General features: G+C 34.1%; 1 protein-coding gene across 4 annotated transcripts in view; it reads left to right on the top strand.

Moving 5' to 3' along the window:
• The window catches only part of ADAMTS6 (ADAM metallopeptidase with thrombospondin type 1 motif, 6), a 229,492-nt gene that overhangs the window by 167,920 nt on the left and 37,077 nt on the right, over nt 1–24,495 (top strand). For all 4 annotated transcript variants that reach the window (XM_014549006.1, XM_014549001.1, XM_014548999.1 and 1 more), the window contains one exon: nt 18,349–18,478. In XM_014549006.1, the coding sequence (XP_014404492.1) occupies nt 18,349–18,478 (130 nt within the window). The remainder of the gene's footprint in view (nt 1–18,348; nt 18,479–24,495) is intronic.

Genomic DNA, 24,495 nt, shown 5'->3' with positions numbered 1-24,495 from the left:
CCCCTAGTATAGTCCCTCAGAGAGGTAGCTGCTAGGCGGTGGTTGGTGATGTGTTGGTTGTCCCATGTGCTTTTTTCATGGGTACCTTTTCCCCACAATTTACTCTATTCCTAATCCTCCTCCCTCTAGTGGCCACCAATGCAATTCTTTACCTCTGGCTGGGAGAGCAGGACAGTTGGCTTCCTTCAAAGCCAACACCTTTGCTGCTGCATGGACTGGTGAGTAGAAGTGCTGTGCAAGCAGCATCTTCATTCTCTCTGGAGACTAAATGCATCGCCTCCACCGTACACCTTGATTGCAATAGGCAGAGAAACAATCCTATCCTTCAGGCCTACACTAGACTAAAGCGCCTCACCATTCTGAAAGCAAAGACTAAATTTTGAATAGTTATATTTAGAAAGGGAGAAATTGAAATAAAATGAATAATCCCATTTTACCCCATATTCCAATGTATTACCAATTTTTCCTTTCTAAACTTCTTGGAAACCTATCACTTAACGTGAACTTTATCCAATCTTGTCCTATACTCAGTGAATCTCTGACACCTCTGACTTGCAAGGATTGAATCAGAGAAATTATTTTCACAGAAATGAATTTCATATAATAAATTTAGTATTTTTGGACTCATACAGAAGTAAATCATTAACTACAACCCCAAATTCAGTAGTAAGCACTGTCTAAAATAAAAAAGCAAATAATAATAATGTTTTCTTCTGTGTGAAGTATCATGAAACATGGTATGTATAATTTGTGGCATATTTTTAAAAATTTCTAATTCCCATCCATTTTATGTGAGAAATGGTTGGTGACTTGTAATGCAAAGATATAAAAAGTATAGGACATTACTAGTTTTTTTAAATAAAATAAAGGATATTTAAAATGAATTATTCAAGTGAATGCCATTGTATTATTCGTTAGTGGCATTTATACATATAGATTTCTTCCAATTACATTCATTTTTTATTCAATCGATACTTTCCCCTTAACAGTACATACATAAGTCAGGTCCTAGGTAAGATGAGATAAACTTATTTTAAAAGAATTAAAATCATTTAAAGTTTAGGAAATCTAATGAGAAAAGTCTAAGTGTTGAGGTTGATAACTTAGAGAAAAGAAGGCTGAGGGAAAGTGTATCTTCAAGAATGTGACAGAAAGTTGAATGGCAAATTCTTAGGGTCTATTTGTACTAAAAATTGCTATATTTGGGGATGATTTAGACATAGTTTTGTCTGAGGCCAAGGAGGGATGAAATGAATTCTCAATGTTCCTTCTAACCCTATGATTCTTTTGTTCAAAAAGGGGATAGTCCAAAAAAAGGAGAAAAATAGGTCATGAAGAGTGAATTTAAAAGAAAAGCCTTGATTTTCTTAAAGAAATATGAAAAATCTAAATGAGTGTTATTCTTTTCCATAGCACATGTATTGAGAAATCATATTAGAAAAGTAACTTCTTGTGATAAGTGATAAATCAAAAGAAAAGGAGGGCAAAAAGCCCCTGGAAAGAGAATTTTCTTTTCTTTGTTATTTTTACTTCTCTCTTCTCTCTGAAGTTACTAATCAGAGATATTTGAGGTGGTTCTGGGAATTGGAATTGTGCTCAGTTGTAAGTGATTGTGACAGCATTCATGGGGTCATTGCCTTCTTTGGAAGAGAGATGTACAGTACTTGAAAGTTGGCAGGCTTAGTGTGAAGAGCTCCCATTTGTCTTGGTAAGTGGATCTCAAAGTGTGGTCCCTAGACCAGCAGCATCAACATCACTTGAGAATTTATTAGAAATGCTAATTTTGGGACCCTATCTCAAACCCACTGAATAGAAACTGTCTGGATGGAGCACAGCAATCTATGTTTTAGCAAGCCTTCCAGGTGCTTCTGATGCTTGGTCAGTTTGAGAACCACTGGTCTTGGTTGACAGAGAAATTTAAAGCCTAGCACTCTAGACACATAGAATCCACACCCTCATCATTGAAGTCTGTGCATCTCTCTAGATTCTTTTGCACCTACAACAATGTCTGGCACATATTAGGCACTCAATTAATATTTGTAGATGAGTGAATGAACAAAAGGAATTATTTTGGCAATTATATATTTGTTCTAGTTCTTCCCATTGTGGAAAATGAGAGCTTATAATTGCTGTTTTTCTCATGAGGTGGAGCTAAAGGATTGCCACAAAGACACAATATAATTTTGGTTAGCATGGATAAGTAAAACCAAGCTCCTCTCTTTTGTTTTCTTTACTCTGAATAGGTGGGAAATATTTCCTATGATATAGAATACCAATATCAATTATTGGAGTTATTCTACTTACACATACCCCCAATTTTTAACCTCCAAGTTCTTTAAATACAGGAAGCATATGATTGAGGAAATCTTTTGAGACTTGGAAATCTTGATCAAAGAGGGAACCAGTTATCTGCTTGGTAGTAGTAAATGGAACTTCATCTATTGTTAAGGAATCTTCCAGGAAAAAGTCAGTTCTACGAAGTTTTTTTACTAAGTAACTAAGGATGGATACTAAAGTTAGTTCTCAATTGGTATACTTCACTCTAGTCTTTCCAGAGTGGTGTTATGTGTCTTAAGGCTGTCAAAATCTTTTTAAATGGAAAAAGAGAAAACAAGATCTCAAAGAACTTTCTATTGCAATCTTACAAGACTCCTCAATGTTCTTACCTATTGCTAACCTGCATGTTTGGACTTTGTGTTTGAGAGCAATATTGATAGTTTTTTCTTGTGAGATCTTTGAAGATAAGAAGTTTTGAGACTGTTTTTCGGTTGCTTAGCAGACCCAATGACAAATCTAATGCTTCAGGAAACATTGCTGGTGATTAAGTCCAAGTAATGGTCTTTTCTCTGAGTCAGTGATGAAACACTTCCTTAGCCTGAATGAAAACATAGACATGCTATGGGGTATTGTCTTCAGGATAAATGTGATTTTTAGGATACAGTTTTAACTCTTCCTCTGAGTGAAACCCAAGCCCATGAATTAAAAGTTGGCTATTTTCTGAACCACTGTTACTTCAAATAGAGTTTTTGTTTTTTTATTTCTTATCCAAACTATTGAATGCTCTGTAGTTTATCTGACTCCCAAATTTATATACTACCATTGTATTCATGATTAATGTGTCAATTGATAAAGGTTGGCTGGGCAGTAAGAATTGTATTATTTTAAAATACAAAGATTTAGGAGTGTTTTTTTATCTACAAGTAATTTATGCCAGTATGCCTTTGCACTCTGACTTCTAAAGCTTCAAATAACAAACACTGTACATTCATCCTTTGATTTTAGTCATACATATTCCATTTTTACTAATGTTTGGCTAGATATGGGGTTCTCAGATTTTAGTGTGCATCAACATTACCTAGAGAGTTTGTTCAAACAAGATTGCTAGGTTCTGCCTCCAGGTTCTGATTTGGTGGGTCTGGCATAGATTCCAAGAATTTGCATTTCTGACAAGTTTCCAGTGATGCTGCTGCTACTGGTTCAGAAACCAGACTTTGAGAATCATTGGGTAGACACATAGGTTTTATCAAGCTAATGTCTATTAACACAAAGTGATAAATCTTTTAGGTAATAATCTACATTATAGTTGTAATCCACATTACAACTAGTCTTTTTAATGATAAATGGTTGAGCTCTGTAATAATAAATACAATTTTATAGTTTGAAAAACGTTTTCTGGTGCTCTGTTTCATTTGGTCATTCTTGGCAGCACCATGAGGTAGACATTGATATTATTATTTATATTTTGTAGGTAAAACTCAAGTGAAGTAACTTGCTGAAATTAGGAATTAGAAATTGAGTCTCTAGTGATTTTTAAAAGGTAGCATTTTCTTTCTTAATAAAAATGGTCTTTACCTTGAACAGAGCGTTTTCACTAGTTGGCAACCTCAACAGAGCCACATGATGTATCCCCATTTAAAAATAGCTTCTTCACTAAGCTTGAAAATTCATTGTTTCAAATGCTTTCCCTAAAGCAATGGATCTCAACTGTGGCTGCACATTCGAATTACTGGAGAACTTTAAACAATTCTGTGTTTGGCACCACCCTTAAATATTCTGATTTAATTCCTTAGGAGTGTGGCCTGGGCATCAGATTTTTAAAAGCTCCCTAGGTAATTCTAATGCACAGCTAAGGTTGAGAAGAGCTGCCTTTGAGGTTGATTGAAAGTTTATTTATTTTTCAAATGATTTACATTCAGATTCAGATACCTCTGGGACCATTTCTAACTCACATCTCTTATTAATTGGCTACTAGTTGACTGTAGTGGTTAATGAGATTTGGGTATAAGTATTTGGAATGGGAAAGTATAGAGGATCATCAGAGAAGGGAATGAAAAAGGTGGCAGGATGCCAATTAATTTCATAATTTGTTTGTATGGGCATTGACCTTGGACATGCATTTGGAAAGCTTTTTTATAGTTCAGTTTATTTGCATGTCATATTTTACCTGATGGATCACTTATAAGCCTCTAGTTAATGTTTTTAAAATGCACTAAAATTGTGCTAAATATCACTTCTTGGCCTTTTGGCTAATATCAAGTGAAACTGTGCTAAACAGATTTTGAAAGCTCTTTCTTCTAATTTCAAGTTTTGTGGTACTTAGGGTGCTAAAATGTGTAAGTGGATATATATTCAACTTTAATTTAGACCCACAAGTCAGAATGTAAGATGCATATGACCCCTGTTTTAACTCAATATCTATGAAAACTAATAAGAAACTTCTTTTCTCTTTGTGACTTACAGTTCTAATCAGAAAAATTCTTCTATTGTTTTAGGACATTGGTTTTTTTTTTTATAGGGGATGAATCTTTGTAAAATGCAGCAGTATTAATGATAATTTTCTATCTTTCTGGATGTACTCTCATTTCACACTATTCAAATCATTCCCTTGTACCCACACTACCTCCTTAACATCTTCTCTTATTTAATACAACCCTTAGGCTTAAAGCAAAACCTTCCAAAGCCAACTAATTAGGAGTTGATGCTGTACTTGTTGCATTTAACTTTGCACCTGTTCTGCTACTGAAGAAACCTTAAGGATACTTCCTTTGTAGTGCAAAGAAAGGACAGAAATACATATTCATTTTGCATGTAGTAGTTTTAAGTTTATACTCAAAATATATACAATCTTTGTCCTGCGATTCACTTTATTGACACTTCTGATTACTTTTCCCAAATTGTTTTTTTTCTAGGGTTTTCTTTCTTCCTCTTTGTGTAGAAGTACAAAAATTGTATACCAAAGAACTCAATTTGAAAACTGAAAAACACACAAACGCATGGAGGCTGAATAACATGCTACTAAACAATGAATGGGTTAACAAGATCAAGGAAGAAATCAAAAGATACCTTGAGACAAATGAAAATGAAAACACAATGACCCAAAATCTGTGGGACACAGTGAAACAGTTTTGAGAGGAAATTCATAGTAATACAGGCCTACCTCAAGAAACAAGAAAAATCTCAATATAATCTTACACCTAAAGAAACTAGAAAAATAACAACAAACAAACCCAAAAGTGATTAGAAGGAAGGGTATAATAAAGGTCAGAGCAGAAATAAATAAAATAGAGTCTAAAATAAATACAAAAGATCAATGAAATCAAGAGCTGGTCCTTTGAAAAGATAAACAAGCTGGATAAACCTTTAATCAGACTCATCAAGAAAAAAAGAGAGAGGACCCAAATAAATAAAATTAAAAATGAATGAAAAGTGACAACTGACACCACAGACATACAAAGATTTATAAGAAAATGCTGTGAACAACTATATGCTAACAAATAAGACAATTTGGAAGAAATGGATAAATTTCCTGAAACATACAATCTTTCAAGACTGAATCAAGAAGAAACAGAAAATCTGAACAGACTACTACTAATGAAATTGAACCAGTAATTACAAAAATTCTCAACAAACATAAGTCTTGGCCTGAATGTCTTCACAGGTGAATTTTACCAAACATATAAAGGAGAATTAATACCTATCCTTTTCAAACTATTCCAAAAAAATTGAAGACAACAGAAGACTCCTAAGCTCATTTTATGAGGCCAGCATCACCCTGATTCCAAAACCAGACAAAGACATTACAAAAAAAGGAAAATTATAGGCCAGTATTCCTGATGAAGATAGATGCAAAAATCTGCAACAATATATTAGCAAACCAGGTCCAGCAATACATTAAAAAGATCATACACTATGATAAAGTGGGATTTATTTCTGGGATGAAAGTTTGGTTCAATGTCTGAAAATCAGTTAAAATGATACACCACATAAACAAAGTGAAGGGTAAAAATTACATGATCATATCAACAGATGCATGAAAAGCATTTGACAAAATTTAGCATTCATTTATGGTAAAAAACTGTCAGCAAAGTAGGAAAAGATGGAACATACCTCAACATAATAAAGACCATATATGACAAACACAACCAACATCATAGTGGGGAAAAGCTAAAAGCATTTCCCTTAAGATCAGGAAAAAGACAAGGATGTACACCACTTTTATTCAACATAGTTTTAGCCACGTAAATCAGACAAGAAGTAGAAATAAAAGGCATCCAAATTGGAAAGGAGGAAGTAAAACTGTCATTATTTGTAGATGACATGATACTGTATATAGAGAGAACCTTAAAGATCCACCATAAAACTATTAGAAGTGATAAATAAAGTTAGTAAAGTAGCAGGACAAAAAATTAATATTCATAAATTAGTTGCATTTTACACACCAATAATGAACTATCAGAAAGAGAAATTAAGAAAGCAATCCCATGTACAAATGCATCAAAAAGAATAAAATACCCAAGAATAAATTTAACCAAGGAGATAAGGGATCTGTACTTGGAAAATTATAAGACACTAAAGAAAGAAATTGAAGATATAAATAAATGGAAGCATATACCATGCTCATGGATAAGAAGAATTAACATTTTAAAATGTCTATGCTACCCAAAGCAATCTATAGATTCAATTCAATCCCTATCAAAATACCAATGGCATTTTTCATAGAACTAGAACAAATAACTCAAAATGTATATGGAATCACAGAAGACCCCAAATAGCTACAGCAAATCTTGAGAAAGAACATAGTTGGGAGTATCATGCTACTGATATCAAACTATACTACATGACTATGTAATCAAAACAGCATATTGCTGGCATGAAACAGACACGTGGGTCTATGAACAGAATAGAGAGCCCAGAAATAAACCCACACCTATATGGTCAATTAATATATGATAAAGAAGGCAAGAATTTACAGTGGGGTAAAGACAGTTTCTTTAAAAAATGATGTTGGGAAAACTGGACAGATACATGCAAAAAAAATGAAACTAGGCCACTTTTTTATACCACATACAAGAATAAACTCAAAATGGATTAAAGACTTAAATGTAAGATCTGAAACTATAAAATTCCTAGAAGAAAACATGGGCATAAACCCTAACATTGCTTTTAGTGAATTTTTTAAGGATATATCTCCTTGGGCAAGGGAAACAAGAAAAAATAATGGGACTATATCAAACCAAAAATTTTTTTGCACAGTACAGGAAAACATGAATAAAAGTAAAAGATAGCCTACTATGGAGATGATAAATAATGGGACTATATCAAACCAAAAATTTTTTTGCACAGTACAGGAAAACATGAATAAAAGTAAAAGATAGCCTATTAATTTGGAGATGATATTCATCAATGATACATCCAATAATATCCAAAATTTATAAAGAACTCATACAAGGTAACACACAAAAAAACAACAGCACCCAAACAGTCCAATTAAAAAGTGGACAGAGGACCTGAATAGACATTTCTCCAAAGAGGACATACAGATGGCCAATAGTTATATGAAAAGATGCTATAATAATCATTAGATGTCACTAATAACCAAATTAAAACAATAATGAGATATCCTCTCACACCTGTCAGAATGACTATCATGCCCTAGCCATTTTGGCTCAGTGGATAGAGCACCCACCTGTGGACCAAAGGGTCCCGAGTTCAATTCCGGGCAAGGGCATGTACCTTAGTTGCAGGCTCCTCCCTGGCCCAGGCCCTGGTCAGGGCTCATGCAGGAGGCAACTGATCAATGTGTTTCTCTCACATTGATGTTTCTCTCTGTCTTTCCCTCTTCCACTCTCCCTAATAAATCAATGAAAAAATATCCTTCGGTGAGGATTAACAACAAAAAAGAATGGCTATCATCAATAAATCAACAAGCAACAAATATTGGAGAGAATGTGGAGAAAAGGGAACCCTCTGCACTTGTTGGTAGGATTGCAAATTGATGCAAAAACTATGGAAAAAGTATGGAGGTTCCTAAAAATATTAAAAATAGAGCTACTTTATAAACCAGCAAGTCTACTTTGGGTATTTACCTGAAGAAATCCAAAACAGTAATTCAAAAAGATATATGCATTCTTATGTTCATTGCAGCATTATTTACATTAGTCAAGATATGGAAGCAACCTAAGTATCCATCAATAGAGACTTAGATAAAGATATGGTATATATACAATGGAATATAACTCGTCCATAAAAAAGGATTAAATCTTGCCATTTGTGACCACATGGTTGGACCTAGAGGGTATCATGCTAAGTGAAATAAGTCAGACAGAGAAAGACAAATACCATCTGATTTCACTAAAAAGTGGAATTTAAAGAACAAAATAAATGAACAAACAAAACAGAAACAGGCTCATAAATAGAACAAACTGATGGTTGCCTATATAGAAGGGGGTTTAGGGGGTTGAGTGAAAAAGGTGAAGGGATTAAGTCATGGGGCTATAAAGTACAGCCAGCATAGGGAATGTAGTCAATAATATTGTATAGTGCCAGGTGGGTACTAGACTTATTGGGGGCTACTTTGTAAATTATATAAATGTCTACCCACTAATATAAAATAATATCGGATGGCAACTGTAATTGAAAAATTTTTAAAAACTACCTCAATTTGGTCAGGTTTCTGCTGACAAACAGGCATCTCTCTGCTACACATTCGTTGCTGGACAGCTAAGGCAAAAAGAGATAAGTTACATCTGTGCTTAGATTGTGGAGGAGGAAGAAGGAGACAGGTTATTTTTAGAGGCAATTTGTTTTAGGTTTTATTTTTTTAAATGTTTTAGCTTTTAAGATTTTATTTAAATTATTTTTTATTTTCCAATTACAGCTGACATACAATGTTATATTCGTTTCAGCTATATACTCCAGTGATTAGACATTATTTAACTTACTCAATGGTCATCCTGATACATCTTCTACTTGCCTGGCACCATACATAGTTATTAGAATATTATTGACTATATTTCCTCTGCTGTACTTTCCATCCCCATGATCATTCTGTAACAACCAATTTGATTTTGTTTGAAGATAAAGATTTTTCTTATATATACATACTATGGGTTATTCAATAATGTTTCTGATCAGTTGTCATTGACCATTTAAAATATCATCATTACTTTTATATTTAATTAGCCTAATTAATTTTTCTTGCATGTTTGATGCTTATTTTAAATAAGTGCTTTTTCATTTATTATTCTTTTGTTCCCCTTGGATGTCATCTTAAGCCTTGAATGTGTGTGTATATGTGTGAATTGCATATAAACTTAAAAGATATTCTTTCTGTGTTTATTCTTTCTAAGTAAGACATATTCTTTTTTTTTTTAAGACATATTCTTTTTATTTTACTATCTGTGATTTCACCTAATTCACCAGTATTCTCATAAATATTGGAACTGGTCTCTACTTTTTCAGATTTTTAAGATGCTTTACATAGTTTTACAACTGCTATTTTGTATTCTTCTGATTTAGGGCCATATTTTTCAAACTGCATCATGGAGCCCCACGACACTGCAGAATATTGGGCATTTTCAATGCCAACACGGTCACATCAGTTGTATGCCACAGATTATTACTATTAAGTTGTTTGGACCTAACTAATTATTAAGTGAAACTCTTTGGTATTTTTTTCTGCCTTGGTTCTGTGAAAAATTTACTGAGACACTAAGGATGCTGTGAACCAAGAAAGTTTGAGAACTCTTGATTTAGGGTAAAATGAGTGTCATTAAAGTTGGATAAAAATTAGTCACCTCACTTCAGTAGACATTGAATTTCATTTCATAAGAGGGGGAAAAAAGCATATAACTTGCTTATTCTGGGTCCTAGTGGTGTTCAGAGTTTAAAAATCAGATTTTTTTTAGTTAAGGAACTAGAGGTCTTAAGTAATATGTAATTTCTCCTTCAGACCTGTAGTAAGTATTCCTGCTGATGTGCCTTCCTGAATGTTTCCTTTCTTTGTCTCTGTTAGTTCAGTTTAAGAGTTTAAGATTAGTGGGTGATTTAAACAAAAAAGGAGAAAGAGAAAATAAACTATATATTTAAAAGAGCCCCTGATAGCAAATTCTTTTCTGCAGTTTACTACCTAATGAGATTATTTAATAATCTACACTATTCATTTATTAATAACATGTTTTTTCCAATGATTTTAATGAATCTATCATGCAGATTACTATAGCCCCTTTAAAATGTTGGCTATTTCTACATTGTTTCTAGGGAAACATTATAAGTTCATGTTATGTAATTTATTGTTCTCAAGAATGATACAACACAAACATAATGTACACTTAAAAGTATAGCTAAGTCATTCTAAAAATAACGCATTTAAACTTTTTTTTAAAAGCCATTATTATTCAAAAATATAGAATGCAACCTTTAGGCCAGTACTAGTATCTGCCTGAAAGAGAACAGCTCTCAAAGTACCAGATAAAACAGAGGCAAATGCTTTGCCTTTTCACAGTCGTCCTTTTAAATTTCTTTGCTAGTTCTAAGTACCTAACATACTTACCATCACTAAAAGTGGCCAATTCACTATTAGTGAATAAAAGAATGTTTCAAACAAAGAAGGGTTTTGAGACTTGACTTTTATAGATATAATAACAATAATAATGACTAACACTTATCAGCTTATAAAAGACATCTATACTGTGACTTTGACTGGAACTCAAAGTGGAGGATCCCAAGTGAAGCAGACGGAGGAAAACCAATCCAATTGTTTTTGAAGATTCAAAATAGACTTGATTGAAATTAAGTGTTAAAGACATAAAAAAGTTGAATTCTATAATTAAGTTTGCTTCTCTTTGATTTAGGAATTACCATGCGAAAGTTACTTTCAGTGTCAAGTAAAAGATAACAGATGGAAATTGTAGTTTGAATAATTAAAAGCCCTTTACTTATCATCATTCCCCCCCTTAGAAAAAAAATCGTTATGTAACTAGTTTTTAAGAAAAAAAAATCCCTATGGAAGTTATTTTCATGTGAGGTTTTATGATATACCATTGCTTGAAGCTGTGAGGGTTCTTTTACATTTGATTCCTGTATATTCCAAATGTAGGCATAAAACCTATTTAATAATACAAGTCCCTCGTAAAAAGTGACTTGAATTTTCAGGGAATAAAGATTTGCATTCAGCTTTATTATTTCCTATTATTGTCTTGATCTTTGAAAAAGAAAGTTTTTGTAAGACTGGACAATAGTCTGTCATTGCATTGACGGTGGCATTCCCCTATTGACTCTCTCCTACCATCCCCTTCTTTCAAGTCATTTTGAGTGTTGAGAAGGATGAAGACCCTTTAACATAGGGGATTAGTTATACCAGGCATTATAGCAGGGCATCTGTGAACATCACAGCTCCTAAAAGCATACCCTCTTGTAGCCATCAATTACACCAGGCTCGGTTCTCATGCAGCGTGCCCTGGAGAGGAGTAACTCCTTCAGGCAAACTCGTGCTCTTGGCTGGCTCACACTTCTGGAAGTTAATATGCTTGTTCACTTATTTGTCCATAATCATTATTTCTATTTCTATTTTTCCTTAAGCATATGGCTTTCCCTACATAATACACTTTTTTTTTCATAATACACTTTTTAAAAAATTCATTGAATTCTCCTGGGTATCTTCAATATAACTTAAGCTTTCTAACTTCTCGTAAAAAGTCTTACATATGAACATTGCACCTGATAACCTGACATTTTTTACTGTTTACCCTGCCTATTGTGGCTTGCATTTCCTCTTAATGTTAAGATTTATAACTGAAGGCAAGAAATCTCTGCTAATCTAAAACATTTCCCCTGTGTTCTTTCCTCTTTCATCTCATTTCTGTTGCTTTAGAGATTATGTTTTTTCCTAATGTGATTAGGGCCTAGATACATATTCACTCGCTGAAAAACTTGGGTAAGACTGAAAACAAAGTTTAAGTTCATTCCTATTGTATTAATGATGTATGTGTCACAGATCATGTTTCACTTGACAAAATTTTTGTCCAAAATATCATTTTTAACAACCATATCATATGTACCTTTACAAGTTATTATGCATAAAATACTTTTGGAAAAGAGAAAGCCTTTTATAATGATAAGCATCATCATCCCAATTTTATGGAATCTTATGATATTACTATACCCATTTTTTTTTTACTTGAGCAAAATGAGTTTATTTTAAAAGCTATATATAACTTGTAAGAGAAATCAGACAGCAATAATAAACAAAATTAAATAAAAAATATTAGACCTGAAAGGACATTTTTTAAAGATAAGGTGACTTCCATAATTATAATGGTACTTGCCTAATCTTGCCTCCTCTTTTTAATGTCATCTCATTGAGGTCAAGACTGTCTCACTTATTTCCCCCCTTATGATAAGGAATAAACTATGCCTTAGACATGGTAGGAATCCAGTGAGTTAAATTAAGCTAGACACTTGCCCTGGAAAAGATTACTGTTCATATATAATGAGTAGTAGTAATTCCCTCCAGGGATAGTGTGATTTAAAATAAATGCAGTATATGTGTGCTCCACCCTACCTTACCATCAGTAAACACAGTTGGCTCTAGAAAAATACAGTATTTTTAGAATAGCATTTTTCTTTTCTTAATCCTGTTCCCTTGGGACATCTAGTTTTGCTAGGACAGAAGGGAAGACACTAAAAAGGCAGAGAAAGAAAACCTTTGAACAATAAAAACTAGCAGGAGGCTCATCAGAAGCAGGAAGCATATGGGTGGAGCTGATTGGTACCCTGGATGCCAGCTGTTAGATCCAAGGCAGATGGGCTTTGCTCTGCCCTGAAAATGCTTGTGTCTGGCCAATAATCACACAGCACAACAGCCAGATTCCAGCAGTGAAAGGCAGAGGAGAGAGACTTTTTATTCGTGGCATTTGTTGCTCTTTGGATGATATCTGCCCTGAAGACTTAGATTATGTTAATATTGCTAGCCGTATGCTCTGTATACTGTGGTAATATAGTGTTGTCTTGGTTGCTAGCTACTTTGGGTGTTGTGGTTAAGCAAATTGTTGCTTTAGCCACCAACCACATTCTTAGTCTAAACTCTGACTTATTAACTTCTCTCCCCACCACTTCCTCTTCAGAAAACTGCTATGATATGATGTGCTATGCCTCTAGGTTAAATTATCTAGATGTTGGTTAGCCCATTCATCCCAAGGATGCATGTATACCTCTCTTTTACTCCCTTACTGGCTCACTCATATGTGGTTATTGACTGTTCACTTACCAGCCCATTCAATGGTCTCGGACTGAAATCTGGGTGTTATGAGTAGATTTGAGAAGACCCAGAAGATCTTCCTCCTGCCCTTAACCTTCTCTACACCATTCTTGGTTTAACGCAGTCACTCTTTCTAGTAAAATTCAAGTGGTAATTTCTATGTATTGAGTACCCTCTTTCCACCTTTAAAATGGTGAACTGCCCTGAAAAAAAGCAATATATTGCTAAAATGATTATACATGAATTTATAAAATTAAGAGAGAGAGAGAGAGAGATGGGACATGAGGACATTAAGCAGCTTACAAGGGGAGTAGAGGAGGGACTGAAATGGAGGTGAGAAATGAAGAGGAGCTGTAGTCTCTCACTTGGGCTTGGCCCTACGACTTTGGCTGCTAAGCAAAGATCCCGTGCTCTTCACAGGAACCATCGCATAAACCTAGAGCAAGTACAGCAGGTGAAGGAGTTCATCCAGGACTCAATTGTTCCAAAATATTAAAGCCATTTCTTGATGTGTAGCTTAGAACAGTGATTCAAGTTGAGTACTTCTTTCTCCCATTAGACAAGAGATCCTTTGATGGACAAATGGATCATCTGTAACTTTTAGCTATTGGCAAAAAGTTAAATATAAGATCTGACAAATTTAAATTTTCAGACTGAAAGTAAGGCTTATGTTTCCATGTTAAGAGCCATCATATTTGATTCTTTTTTTTAAATATTTTATTGATTTTTTACAGAGAGGAAGGGAGAGAGATAGAGAGTCAGAAACATCGATGAGAGAGAAACATCGATCAGCTGCCTCCTGCACACCTCCCACTGGGAATGTGCCCACAACCAAGGTACATGCCCTTGACTGGAATCGAACCTGGGACCCTTCAGTCCGCAGGCCGACGCTCTATCCACTGAGCCAAACCGGTTTCGGCCATATTTGATTCTTTAAATATAAGTAAAGTAAAAGTCTCTACATAAGATATACCCATTTTAGAGATTTTAAAGTATTGTTAATGTATGCCCTGTATTGCTAATGGCATTTTTGTACTTAAATTTTATAATATGAAACCGTTAATTTTTTAACCATAGAAGAGGTACTGCATTTAACAAAAGAATAGGTATAGAGTTTGCTACCAGTACCATTAGGTATTTAAGGATAAATATAATTAGTGCAGTTTAAAATTTGACTAATTAAATTCTGCAGAACATCTGCATATCTCGAGGGGATATGGACACTAAAAGCCACTAGAATTTTGTTTTCAATTAGGTGTATATTGACTGGTCATGTGGACATTTTATGTTTTTGGGTACAAACTATAAGTCTTCAGATTTAAAAGCATAGTGACTTTGTGTAACTGGATGTAATTATACACAACAGGATTTAAATAAACTTCTTAGCAATGTTTTACAGATTACTAGAAACTGTGTACAAGAGGCTTGGTAATACAAAGATTCTAAACTCAATCATTTCTCTTGTTGACTTAGTTTATATTATTTCTAGTTGATCTGTATTTTCTACTTTCTAAAGTTAAATGCTGCATTTTTCTTAATCCAAAAGTATGTGATTAAAAATCTGTCCAATTAGGTACATTGGTTTAGAAAGTTATCCCGTTGCTATTCACTTAACAAGAAAAAAAATTCTGTAAACCCACCAAGTGTGAGGGTAAAAGTTGGAAGGAGACTTCTGAGCTGTTGGAGGGAGATATTTCATTGTTGTGGAAATATTTGGAATAGATTACTAGTATAGTCAGTTCTTGAGTGTGAAATACCACACTGTCTAATATAACATTTTAGAAGAAAATTAATAAAAGATGAATGTGAAGAAAAATGCGTCTTCATACTATATGGAGTAATTTCAGCTGTTTATTCAAGGTAGTATTCTAAAATTATGAAACCGAAATGCACCTCAAAATTCCCTAATTCTTAGTTTTTAAGAAGTCAGAGGGGCCCAAACCGGTTTGGCTCAGTGGATAGAGCATCGGCCTGCGGACTGAAGGGTCCCAGGTTCGATTCTGGTCAAGGGCATGTACCTTGGTTGCGGGCATATCCCCAGTGGGGGGTGTGCGGGAGGCAGCTGATCGATGTTTCTCTCTCATCGATGTTTCTAACTCTATCCCTCTCCCTTCCTCTCTGTAAAAAATCAATAAAAAAATATTTAAAAAAAAAAGAAGTCAAAGGGGCATGACCAAAATTAAGTCTATTTGTAATTCTTAGCACTTAGTCAAGTATCTCATAAGAAGCACAGGGCCTTGTATTAATAACTATTCTGTGTGAATGAATGAATGAATGAATAACCTGCTGACCACATTTAACTGGCATTTTTGGTTTATGTACTACATAACTTTAAACTAATCACTGGATCCCACCAGAAACTATTTTGTGCTTAATTTTTTTCCAAAAGTATTTTATGCAAAATAGCCTTAAAAAGAAACGTCTACAACAAAGATATAAAATTGTGGATAATTTTTATTTTGTTCTTTCTGGTTTTGTGTATTTTTCAAATTTTTAACAATGTTATATAGCTAACTATTTTCAAATACATGGCTAAAATCTATCTTAAAATGAAATACAAATTTCACCTCTCATAGCTAACATCTCATCTGTGATAGAAATTATAGAGGCCTTGCTTTTACATTAAAGGCTACTTTAAAAATTAATGTAATTATAACCAAACAACATGTCTAGGATTAATTTAAAGGAAGTAGACTTTTATCTTAACCTGAAGAAACTGAATTAATATTACTGCCATGGATACAGAGCAACATCAGTTCCATTTTGTAGTATCCTTTTCTGAAAAACAAGCAATATACTAAGTTGAATGCCAACTTTCTTCTTGCAAGTATAATCACATTGTATTTATTATTAAACATATTTATAAATGTTGGGTAAAAATGTTACTCTAAGTATAATCATGTTTGAATGACTGGAATAAAAAGAGCCATGCTAACCAATAAAAAGAACCCCTCGCTCTCCCTGATAGGAACTTGAACCCGGGTGTATGGATATTCTGAGCCACTGTAGCAGTTGGCAGTTGAATCCTGTGACTAATGGTAGAGATTTTTGTCTAGGTAGATCAGATGGACTTAGTTAGATATCTGCCCACTGGAATGACATAACAGGGAGATATCTGATGAATATTGTGAAACATCTGTGAATGGATCACAGCTACGCCTGGATGTGAATCATTCTTCCCCCCAAAATCTAAAGTTTAATAGTTAAAAAATTCCAAACTGTTATCCCATAAACTGAGATGTTTGGCCTATTTTAGGAGTTGGGAGGGGATGAATACAACACATACTCTAAGACATTTTGTCAGTAAGTCATTTGGCTGTGTTTTAAACCTCTAAATTTAGGAGAGCCTAAAAACTTGTTGAAGGTCATCAGTGAGAGCCTGGGGTCAGTGCAAACAATAAAATACACCTTCTTCAATTGATCGCCACCAGAGACGACAGCACTTAACACTTTTCCTGATCAGGGGATTTCTTATCTTTAAATTCAACTTGGTTAAAAGTGTGCAGAACACGATGGAGGCACTCCCACCTCACAAGTCCATGACTTTTAAGGGACCTGTGGGGAGCATTTGGTGTGCAGCTCTTTCGGTGACAGTTTCCTTTACTGAACGATCCTATTTCACATTGATTTTCTTAATTTGCTATTAAACTCGTTTCTTTAGGCTACTATTAAAAGTAATAGAAAAAAGGCAAAACTGGAGGTTTGTGTGAGGCTAGCTAGGTGTGAAGCTGTGATTTCCTAGGTACTGCTCATGCTCCTACCTGGTTATTGAGACAGAGTGGTGAGTAGGGGGATAGCTTCGTCTGCTTTTATTCCAATTCCAGGAGCAACCTGCTACCTCTATATCAACTGAAATCTTTTCTTGTCGTTTGACCTTTTCTCTGACATTTTGATAGACTTATCTTTGCTTCTTTTGATTCTTCTTTTTGAGCCTACATAAAGTCTATTGACCAGGGATGTTCACAAATCAGAGTGTGTCTGTGTGTGTTGTGTATGTCTTTGTACTTTGTGACATGTGAGCAAGTTGTGGTTGGATGTCTTTGCCAATAAATAACAATCATACTTAGAATTGTACATATTTTATAATGAGAATGTTTTAGCTGTGGCAAACATTTATAAGAGTTTTTAAGAATGAGATAAGTATTCTGTAAGTTCAGATTTTATGGAATATGTAAGCATCTGTTTAACAATGGTATAATCAATGGGCCCAACTCCGTTAAAGTAGATTAATGGGTTGTAGTCCAAAAGTTCTCTGCGATCTTTAAATTCTAGACTTTGTGGGCTGTTCGAAAAACAAATATATAAATGGAAGAAAAGAATGAAATGTGTGAATGTGATGTGCTCCTAACAAAGACTAAATTAATTGGATTTGTCCTACAAATATCGAAAAGTAAATGCACCCCTATTGTTTTGTTTTAAAATAGATATACAACCATTGTTTTGCATTGAAATGGATATTCACACATTTTATCTGATGATATTTGGGGAAAATGAAGATTTTTTTTTCTTTTTTAAGGAAAGCATGAAGAAGATTATACACATGGGACTGCTAATTATTTAAAATCACCAATAGTTTCTTTTCTGAACTTGAAAACAGTTATGTTAATAAACATGAGAACAATAATTTTGCCTAAATGTGCAGTATAATGACCAGGACTTCTCTCCCTTTTTAGAGAAGCAGTCAAGTGCTTTTGGAACAGAAAGACAGCAGCGATCCAGTGAGGTTGATTCCTCACAGAGGAAAGCTGTGCATACCTAACTTATTGGAAGGTAAACTACTCTTCAATTCATTATGTTCTCCTTTTCTCAAGGTTTCCAAAAACAGGAGGTGGTCTGCAAAAGAGTGGATGACAGCTCTATTGTCCAGGACAATTACTGTGACCCTGACACTAAGCCACCTGAAAAGCGAAGACGCTGCAATATTGAGCCCTGCTCACCTGAGTAAGTAAAAGAAGTGAGAATTATTTTCTTCAAGTGCAAAAAGAAAAACATTGGATGTTCACATTTGGAAACATATATTCATATTATGTGATTAAATTAAACAGAGAAAAGGGGATAAAACATCACAGCGGGTAGAATTTTGATGAGCCTTTCAATGAGGAAAGATGCTTATTTACGCACAGGATTCAGTTAACTCCTCTAAAGCAGGAACTTCAGTGGTTGATCCTGGCACAGTGCTGGAAATTATATTTCATCAGTTGCTAAAGCACAAATCTTTCATATTTTTAACATCTCTGACATTAGGATTTATCTTGCAACTGATTGTGTCTTAATAATCAGCATTATTTTTTTCTTTCTTTTTTTAAATATATTTTATTGATTTTTTTACAGAGAGGAGGGGAGAGGGATAGAGAGTTAGAAACATCAATGAGAGAGAAACATCAATCAGCTGCCTCCTGCACACTCCCCACTGGGGATGTGCCCGCAACCAAAGCACATGCCCTTGACCGGAATCAAACCTGGGACCCTTGAGTCCGCAGGCCGATGCTCTATCCACTGAGCCAAACCGGTTAGGGCATTTTTTTTTCTTTCTTAATGGTACATAAAATAATAACATCTGAGATTCAATAAAGTATAGTAGATAAAATGTGCAGTTCAATATTTTCCAGGTATTTATTCTAAAGGTCTAAAGACTTTGAACATGGTTTAAAAATATTCTGCATTGGCATATCAGTGCTTTAATTTCTGGCCCAGTTTTAAGTTCTGTCATCCTAGGCATCCTATCTTTGGAGTGTAGGGCACAGAGGTGTACTTCAGCTTCTTTCTGCTGATTGATGTAGCAATTATAGCTCACTGTAAAGGGAGGCACAAGGAGAGAATCATTCATCTTAACGATGACTTTCAAAGAATTAAAATTTTAGAAATATGAGTCCTCCTGTTAGTGAGCCACATTTTATAATCTGTAAGAACACAAAGGTTTCTTATTTGAGCAAAAGGCAGTGACTATGTGAAAAAAAGACATGGATTCTGAGTTGATCATGCAAATACTGATCTTCATAGGGATTTTGCCTGTTTGACAACTGCAAGACAAAGCATGTGTGAATGGCATTGCATTCCTGTTGCAGAGTAACTATTGTCCTCCTGGTTAACTAATTACTTCAACATGAACTTGATAAAGAAAGAGAGAGTAAGCAAATGAATTTATATGCCCCAGGATCTAAGTAATTTCTTTTTCTAGAAATGATTACAATTAGTTACAAAAACCTGGGACTTACAATGAATAAGAAATTTAGGTCCCATTATAGTTAAAGCAAGATGTTTGTTCTCAATATTTGTTCCAAAACAGTAATGCCTTATGAACTTTCATTATCCAAACTCAATATTTGCCTGAATATTTGATATTCACTACAACTCATCTCTTGAAACTGTTCAGGGCAGTGGCTACCGATTAAGGACACAGGGAGTCTAGAGCGATATAAGTTTTTATTTTAAGAATTTAAAATTTTCATGTCTCTTCTTTATGAAATGTGATCTCTATGTAGTTTATTCCTTAAAATCCAGACATGGGAAAATATATAAATATGACCTATGATACATATTGTAAAGACAAGATATTGTGTTTTTTTTTTTCACTTTCCCTCTCTTTTGTCAATTACAAGTTTATTTCAAGCTGAAAAACTATATAAAACAAAACGATGCTCAAAAACCTTGGGCCAAATTTTGAAGTTTTCAGTAACTTCAACATATTTTCATATAATTATGAGTCTCAACCCATCAACTTAATTGCCTGACACTCAGGATTTTAAGTATTATGTTTGGCATTTGATCAGCCATTTAAGGCATCTGAGTGGGTCTGGTCACACCTGTTCTATTTTGGCCTCAGCTTTTTTATTTGTTAAAGCTTAAATGCTATTCAAACGTCCTTTGAGATTTCAGTGGTTGGTCATTCCATCCCATGTATTTTAGGCTTGGCTATTACATGAGGATGTGTGTGTGTGTGTGTGTGTGTGTGTGTGTGTGTGTGTGTGACACTTTAAGGATAATTGGCATATTTGAATTAACATACATAATTAAAATTAGGTTTTCTCTTTTTGAATTCTGAAAAAGTTATTAACTTTTTAAAATTTGAAGGTGAGAGGATGGGATTTGAAAAAGAAAGGTAAAGAGAATATGAGAAAAAGAAAATTTAGGCTGAGTTTTTTTGGGGGTGGAAGAACTAAAGAACATTTAAAATATTACTCTTTGTTAGTTCATTTTTTCTTAGTTTCTTTTAAATTTGTTCTTTATTCCTTTGAATTCAGACTGTGAAAAAAAACTCTTAAGTCTTCAGAATGGTTGTTGTATATGATTCCCAGTAGACATTGGTATTATAGAGATAAAAATTATAGGAAGACTATTGAATTCAGTAAGACTTTATTTAAAAAAAAAACTTTAAATATTTTTTTGTTGATTTTAGAGAGAAAGTGAAAGGGAGAGGAAGATAGAAACATCAATGATGAAAGAGAATCATTGATTGGCATGAATCCTTCATGCCCCACACTGGGGATAGAGCCTGCAACCTGGGCATGTGCCCTGACCAGGAATTGAACCATGACCTCCTGGTTCATATAGGTCGATGCTCAACCACTGAGCCATGCCACGTGGGCTGAATTCAGTAAGACTTTAAATGAGTGTGGAAGAAAGGAGATAGGTGTTTTGTTTTTTCAGATGATGTGATAATTGTATTTGTTGTTTTTTTAAAATACAGATTAAAACAAAGATTTTAAAATGCAGATAAGTAAAAAAAATTAAAAACACTTATAATACCACTGTTAATACTTTGATGTATATATTTCACAACTTTTTTCTGTCTGCATAGGCATGTGTATATAACAAAATGTATAATAATATTTATTATACTTTACTAGAGGCCCAGTGCACGAAATTCGTGCATGGTGGGGGGATCCCTCAGCGTGGCCTGCACCCTCTCTCAGTCCAGGACCCCTCGGAGATGTCCAACTGCCAGCTTAGGCCCTCGTTCCTTACCACCCGCCTGCTCACTGCTCCTTACCACTCGGTTCACGGCTCCCACCATCGCCGCTGTGCTTATCAGCTGTGAGCTGGCTTTTGACTGAGTGGTTTTCCCCCTATGGGAGAGCACAGACCACCAAGGGGCAGCTCCTGCATTGAGCGTCTGGTCCCTGGTTGTCAGTGCGCATTATAGTGACTGGTAGTTCTGGTCATTCTGCCATAATGGTCACTTAGGCTTTTATTATATAAGTAGCCAGTTCTCAACATTATTATTTTTTTTTAAATATATTTTATTGATTTTTTACAGAGAGGAAGGGAGAGGGATAGGGAGCTAGAAACATCGACGAGAGAAAAACATCGATCAGCCGCCTCCTGCACACTCCCCACTGGGGATGTGCCTGCAACCAAGGCACATGCCCTTGACCGGAATCGAACCCGGGACCCCTGAGTCCACAGGCCGACACTCTATCCACTGAGCCAAACTGGTCAGGGCTCAACATTATTTTGAACATTAAATATCTTCTACCACATTTAGTAGATATGTCATTATTTATTTAAATTAGCTTCCCACTGTTAAACAATTTTGGTTGTATCCTAGCTTTTAATCCTTTACAAAACCATAGCATTAAGCATTTTTGCTACTAAAACTTTGCTCTCTGTAATTATGCCCTTATGCTACATGCATAAGAATAGAATTTCTGGTTCAAATGGAAATATAATTTAGTCCTTCAGACACATTGTCAAATTGCTCTCTAGAAAAAAACATATGAATGTATACTCCCATTAATAGTATATAAGAATGTCATTTCCCTAAACTGAACAACCCTGGATATTATTACTTTAAAACTTATCTTTGACTATTTTATAGGAAAAAAAGCCTTGATATCTAACTGCTGTTCTATTTCGTATATCAAATTGCTGATGAGGCTGAACATTAAAAAATTATGTCCAGTGGCCATTACTTCTTTTTTGCTTTTTCTCTTCATGGCCTATCCCATTTTCCTATTGAAGTGTTATTTTATTATTAATTTGTATGAGCTCTTAATGTATTAAGAATATTCACTCTTTTTTCTGTGCTCCAAATAATTTTCCTGGTTTGTCATACGTTTTCCATATTATTCATAGTGTTATGATCTATTTTTATTTATGAGTTTTAAAATATTATATAGAAAAACTCCCCAAAATTTATTTCTTTCATTGATACAATGTTTAGGAAGGCCTTATCCAGTCTAAGATTATACTTTCAAAAATTTTTAATGTACACTTTGATCTATCTAAAATGTATTTTTCTACTTTGAAAAAAGGATCCTTATTTATCTTCAAATATTATTGTTTTTTCAATACCATTAACTTAAAATCCTAAATAGTATTTTTCTAATCAAAAAGTATCTTTTCAAATAATGAGATATTTTAAATGTCTTTAAGTCACATTAGAGAGTTTATAAGTAGAGTATTAAAAAATAGAAGGCTATAAGATTTGTTGTATAAAGAAAATGACAGGGGACTAGAAAGACTAGATAAAAGACATTGGTAGAGAAATAATAATAATAATAATAACAACAACAACAACAACAATTCATTTGGAAGATCTTGAAGGGCCAGAGGAAGCTTTGCTGGGAAAAATTAATATGCTCAGAGCAGCAATTCTTCTATAAGAAAGAGTATAGTAATGAAGATGGTGAGGTGACATGGGACAGGAAGAAAACAAGAATTCTAGAGACATTGAGTGAAAAATGGTAGAATTCATGACAAAGGTTGAAATAATTGAAAAAGGGGAAAGGAGTTGATATTAAAGATATGATTGATAAGAAGCATGACTGATTGAAGCTCCACCAAAAATCAGAAGTAATGCTGAGTTGGAATCCAGAGAGAAAGGCCAAGAGTTCAATTTTGACCATGTTGTCTTTTAATAGCAAGAATATTTCTATAAATGACCTCATGTGAAGAATCCTTATATACTGAATCTTATTCCAGTATGAAACTGGTTTTTAAATTGAGAAAATCAGGAAGGTGAAAACAGTGGAGTGCTATACATTGTGGAAATACTGTGACCAAGCATTAGAAGACAGTTTTTAGATAAGTCAGTGTGGAAGGCACACTGGGCAAAATGGTTCCTTTTCTAAGGACAACTAATTGGGCAAATTCATATAAAAATAATTATAGCACAAGACAAAATATGCAAAGTGCAGTTAGAGAGTTATAAGCAAAAGTGCTAAAGGATTCTCTGGCTGGGGAGAGATTTTTACCAAGGGGCTAGGCTTAATTTAATAGTATCTTTTATGGTAGAATGTTTAACAATTATTTGACTCATTGTGCCTCACCCATAGACAATTATAATTGGTTAAGTTTAGAAAAAGATTCATCAGAGTCCTCTATAAAACTTGGAAATTTAAGACCTAGGAAGAATTATAGAAATCATGTAGGCCAACTCCCATCATTTTATAGATGAGGGTAGCTGATCTCTAGTGATGTTTTTCCCATTATACCAGACATCACCAACTTTCTAAGTTACAAATCAAATGTCTGCTGGCATTTTAATACTTCTAATTTTGTTTCATCAACACATTCTCAATTGCCACAATTTCAGAGATGTTTATTACATTGATTTTTTTTTTTATTTAGAAAAATGGTTAGGGCATAGAGGCTTCTGCTTAATATTAGATTCACTTGCCAATTAGCTGAGGAAAGAGCAATTTTTCTTTTCTTTTTTTTTTTAACTACCTTCTTGTTTTGAAAATTGTTCTAAAAACTATTTTAAAACCTAGGAAAGTTTTACTATTTACAAGTAGTTAATAGGTTACATACTTGAACCTCTCTGAGTAAAGATGTTACGGTAAAATTCTGAAGATTCTTTTTCATTTTTCTATGTGGTATTTATAAAAAGTTTTGATAACTAGACCCTTGACTCTGGGATAAAGGTTGGAAAATCTCAATAGGCATTTCAACCTCTCAATCTCTTTCACTCATAATCCAAATATCTAATATAAATTTATTTTTATGTGCTCTGC

The sequence above is a fragment of the Myotis brandtii genome, unplaced genomic scaffold (assembly GCF_000412655.1).
Source record: "Myotis brandtii unplaced genomic scaffold, ASM41265v1 scaffold115, whole genome shotgun sequence".
Taxonomy (NCBI): domain Eukaryota; kingdom Metazoa; phylum Chordata; class Mammalia; order Chiroptera; family Vespertilionidae; genus Myotis; species Myotis brandtii.
This window is presented reverse-complemented; position numbering and strand designations above follow the sequence as displayed.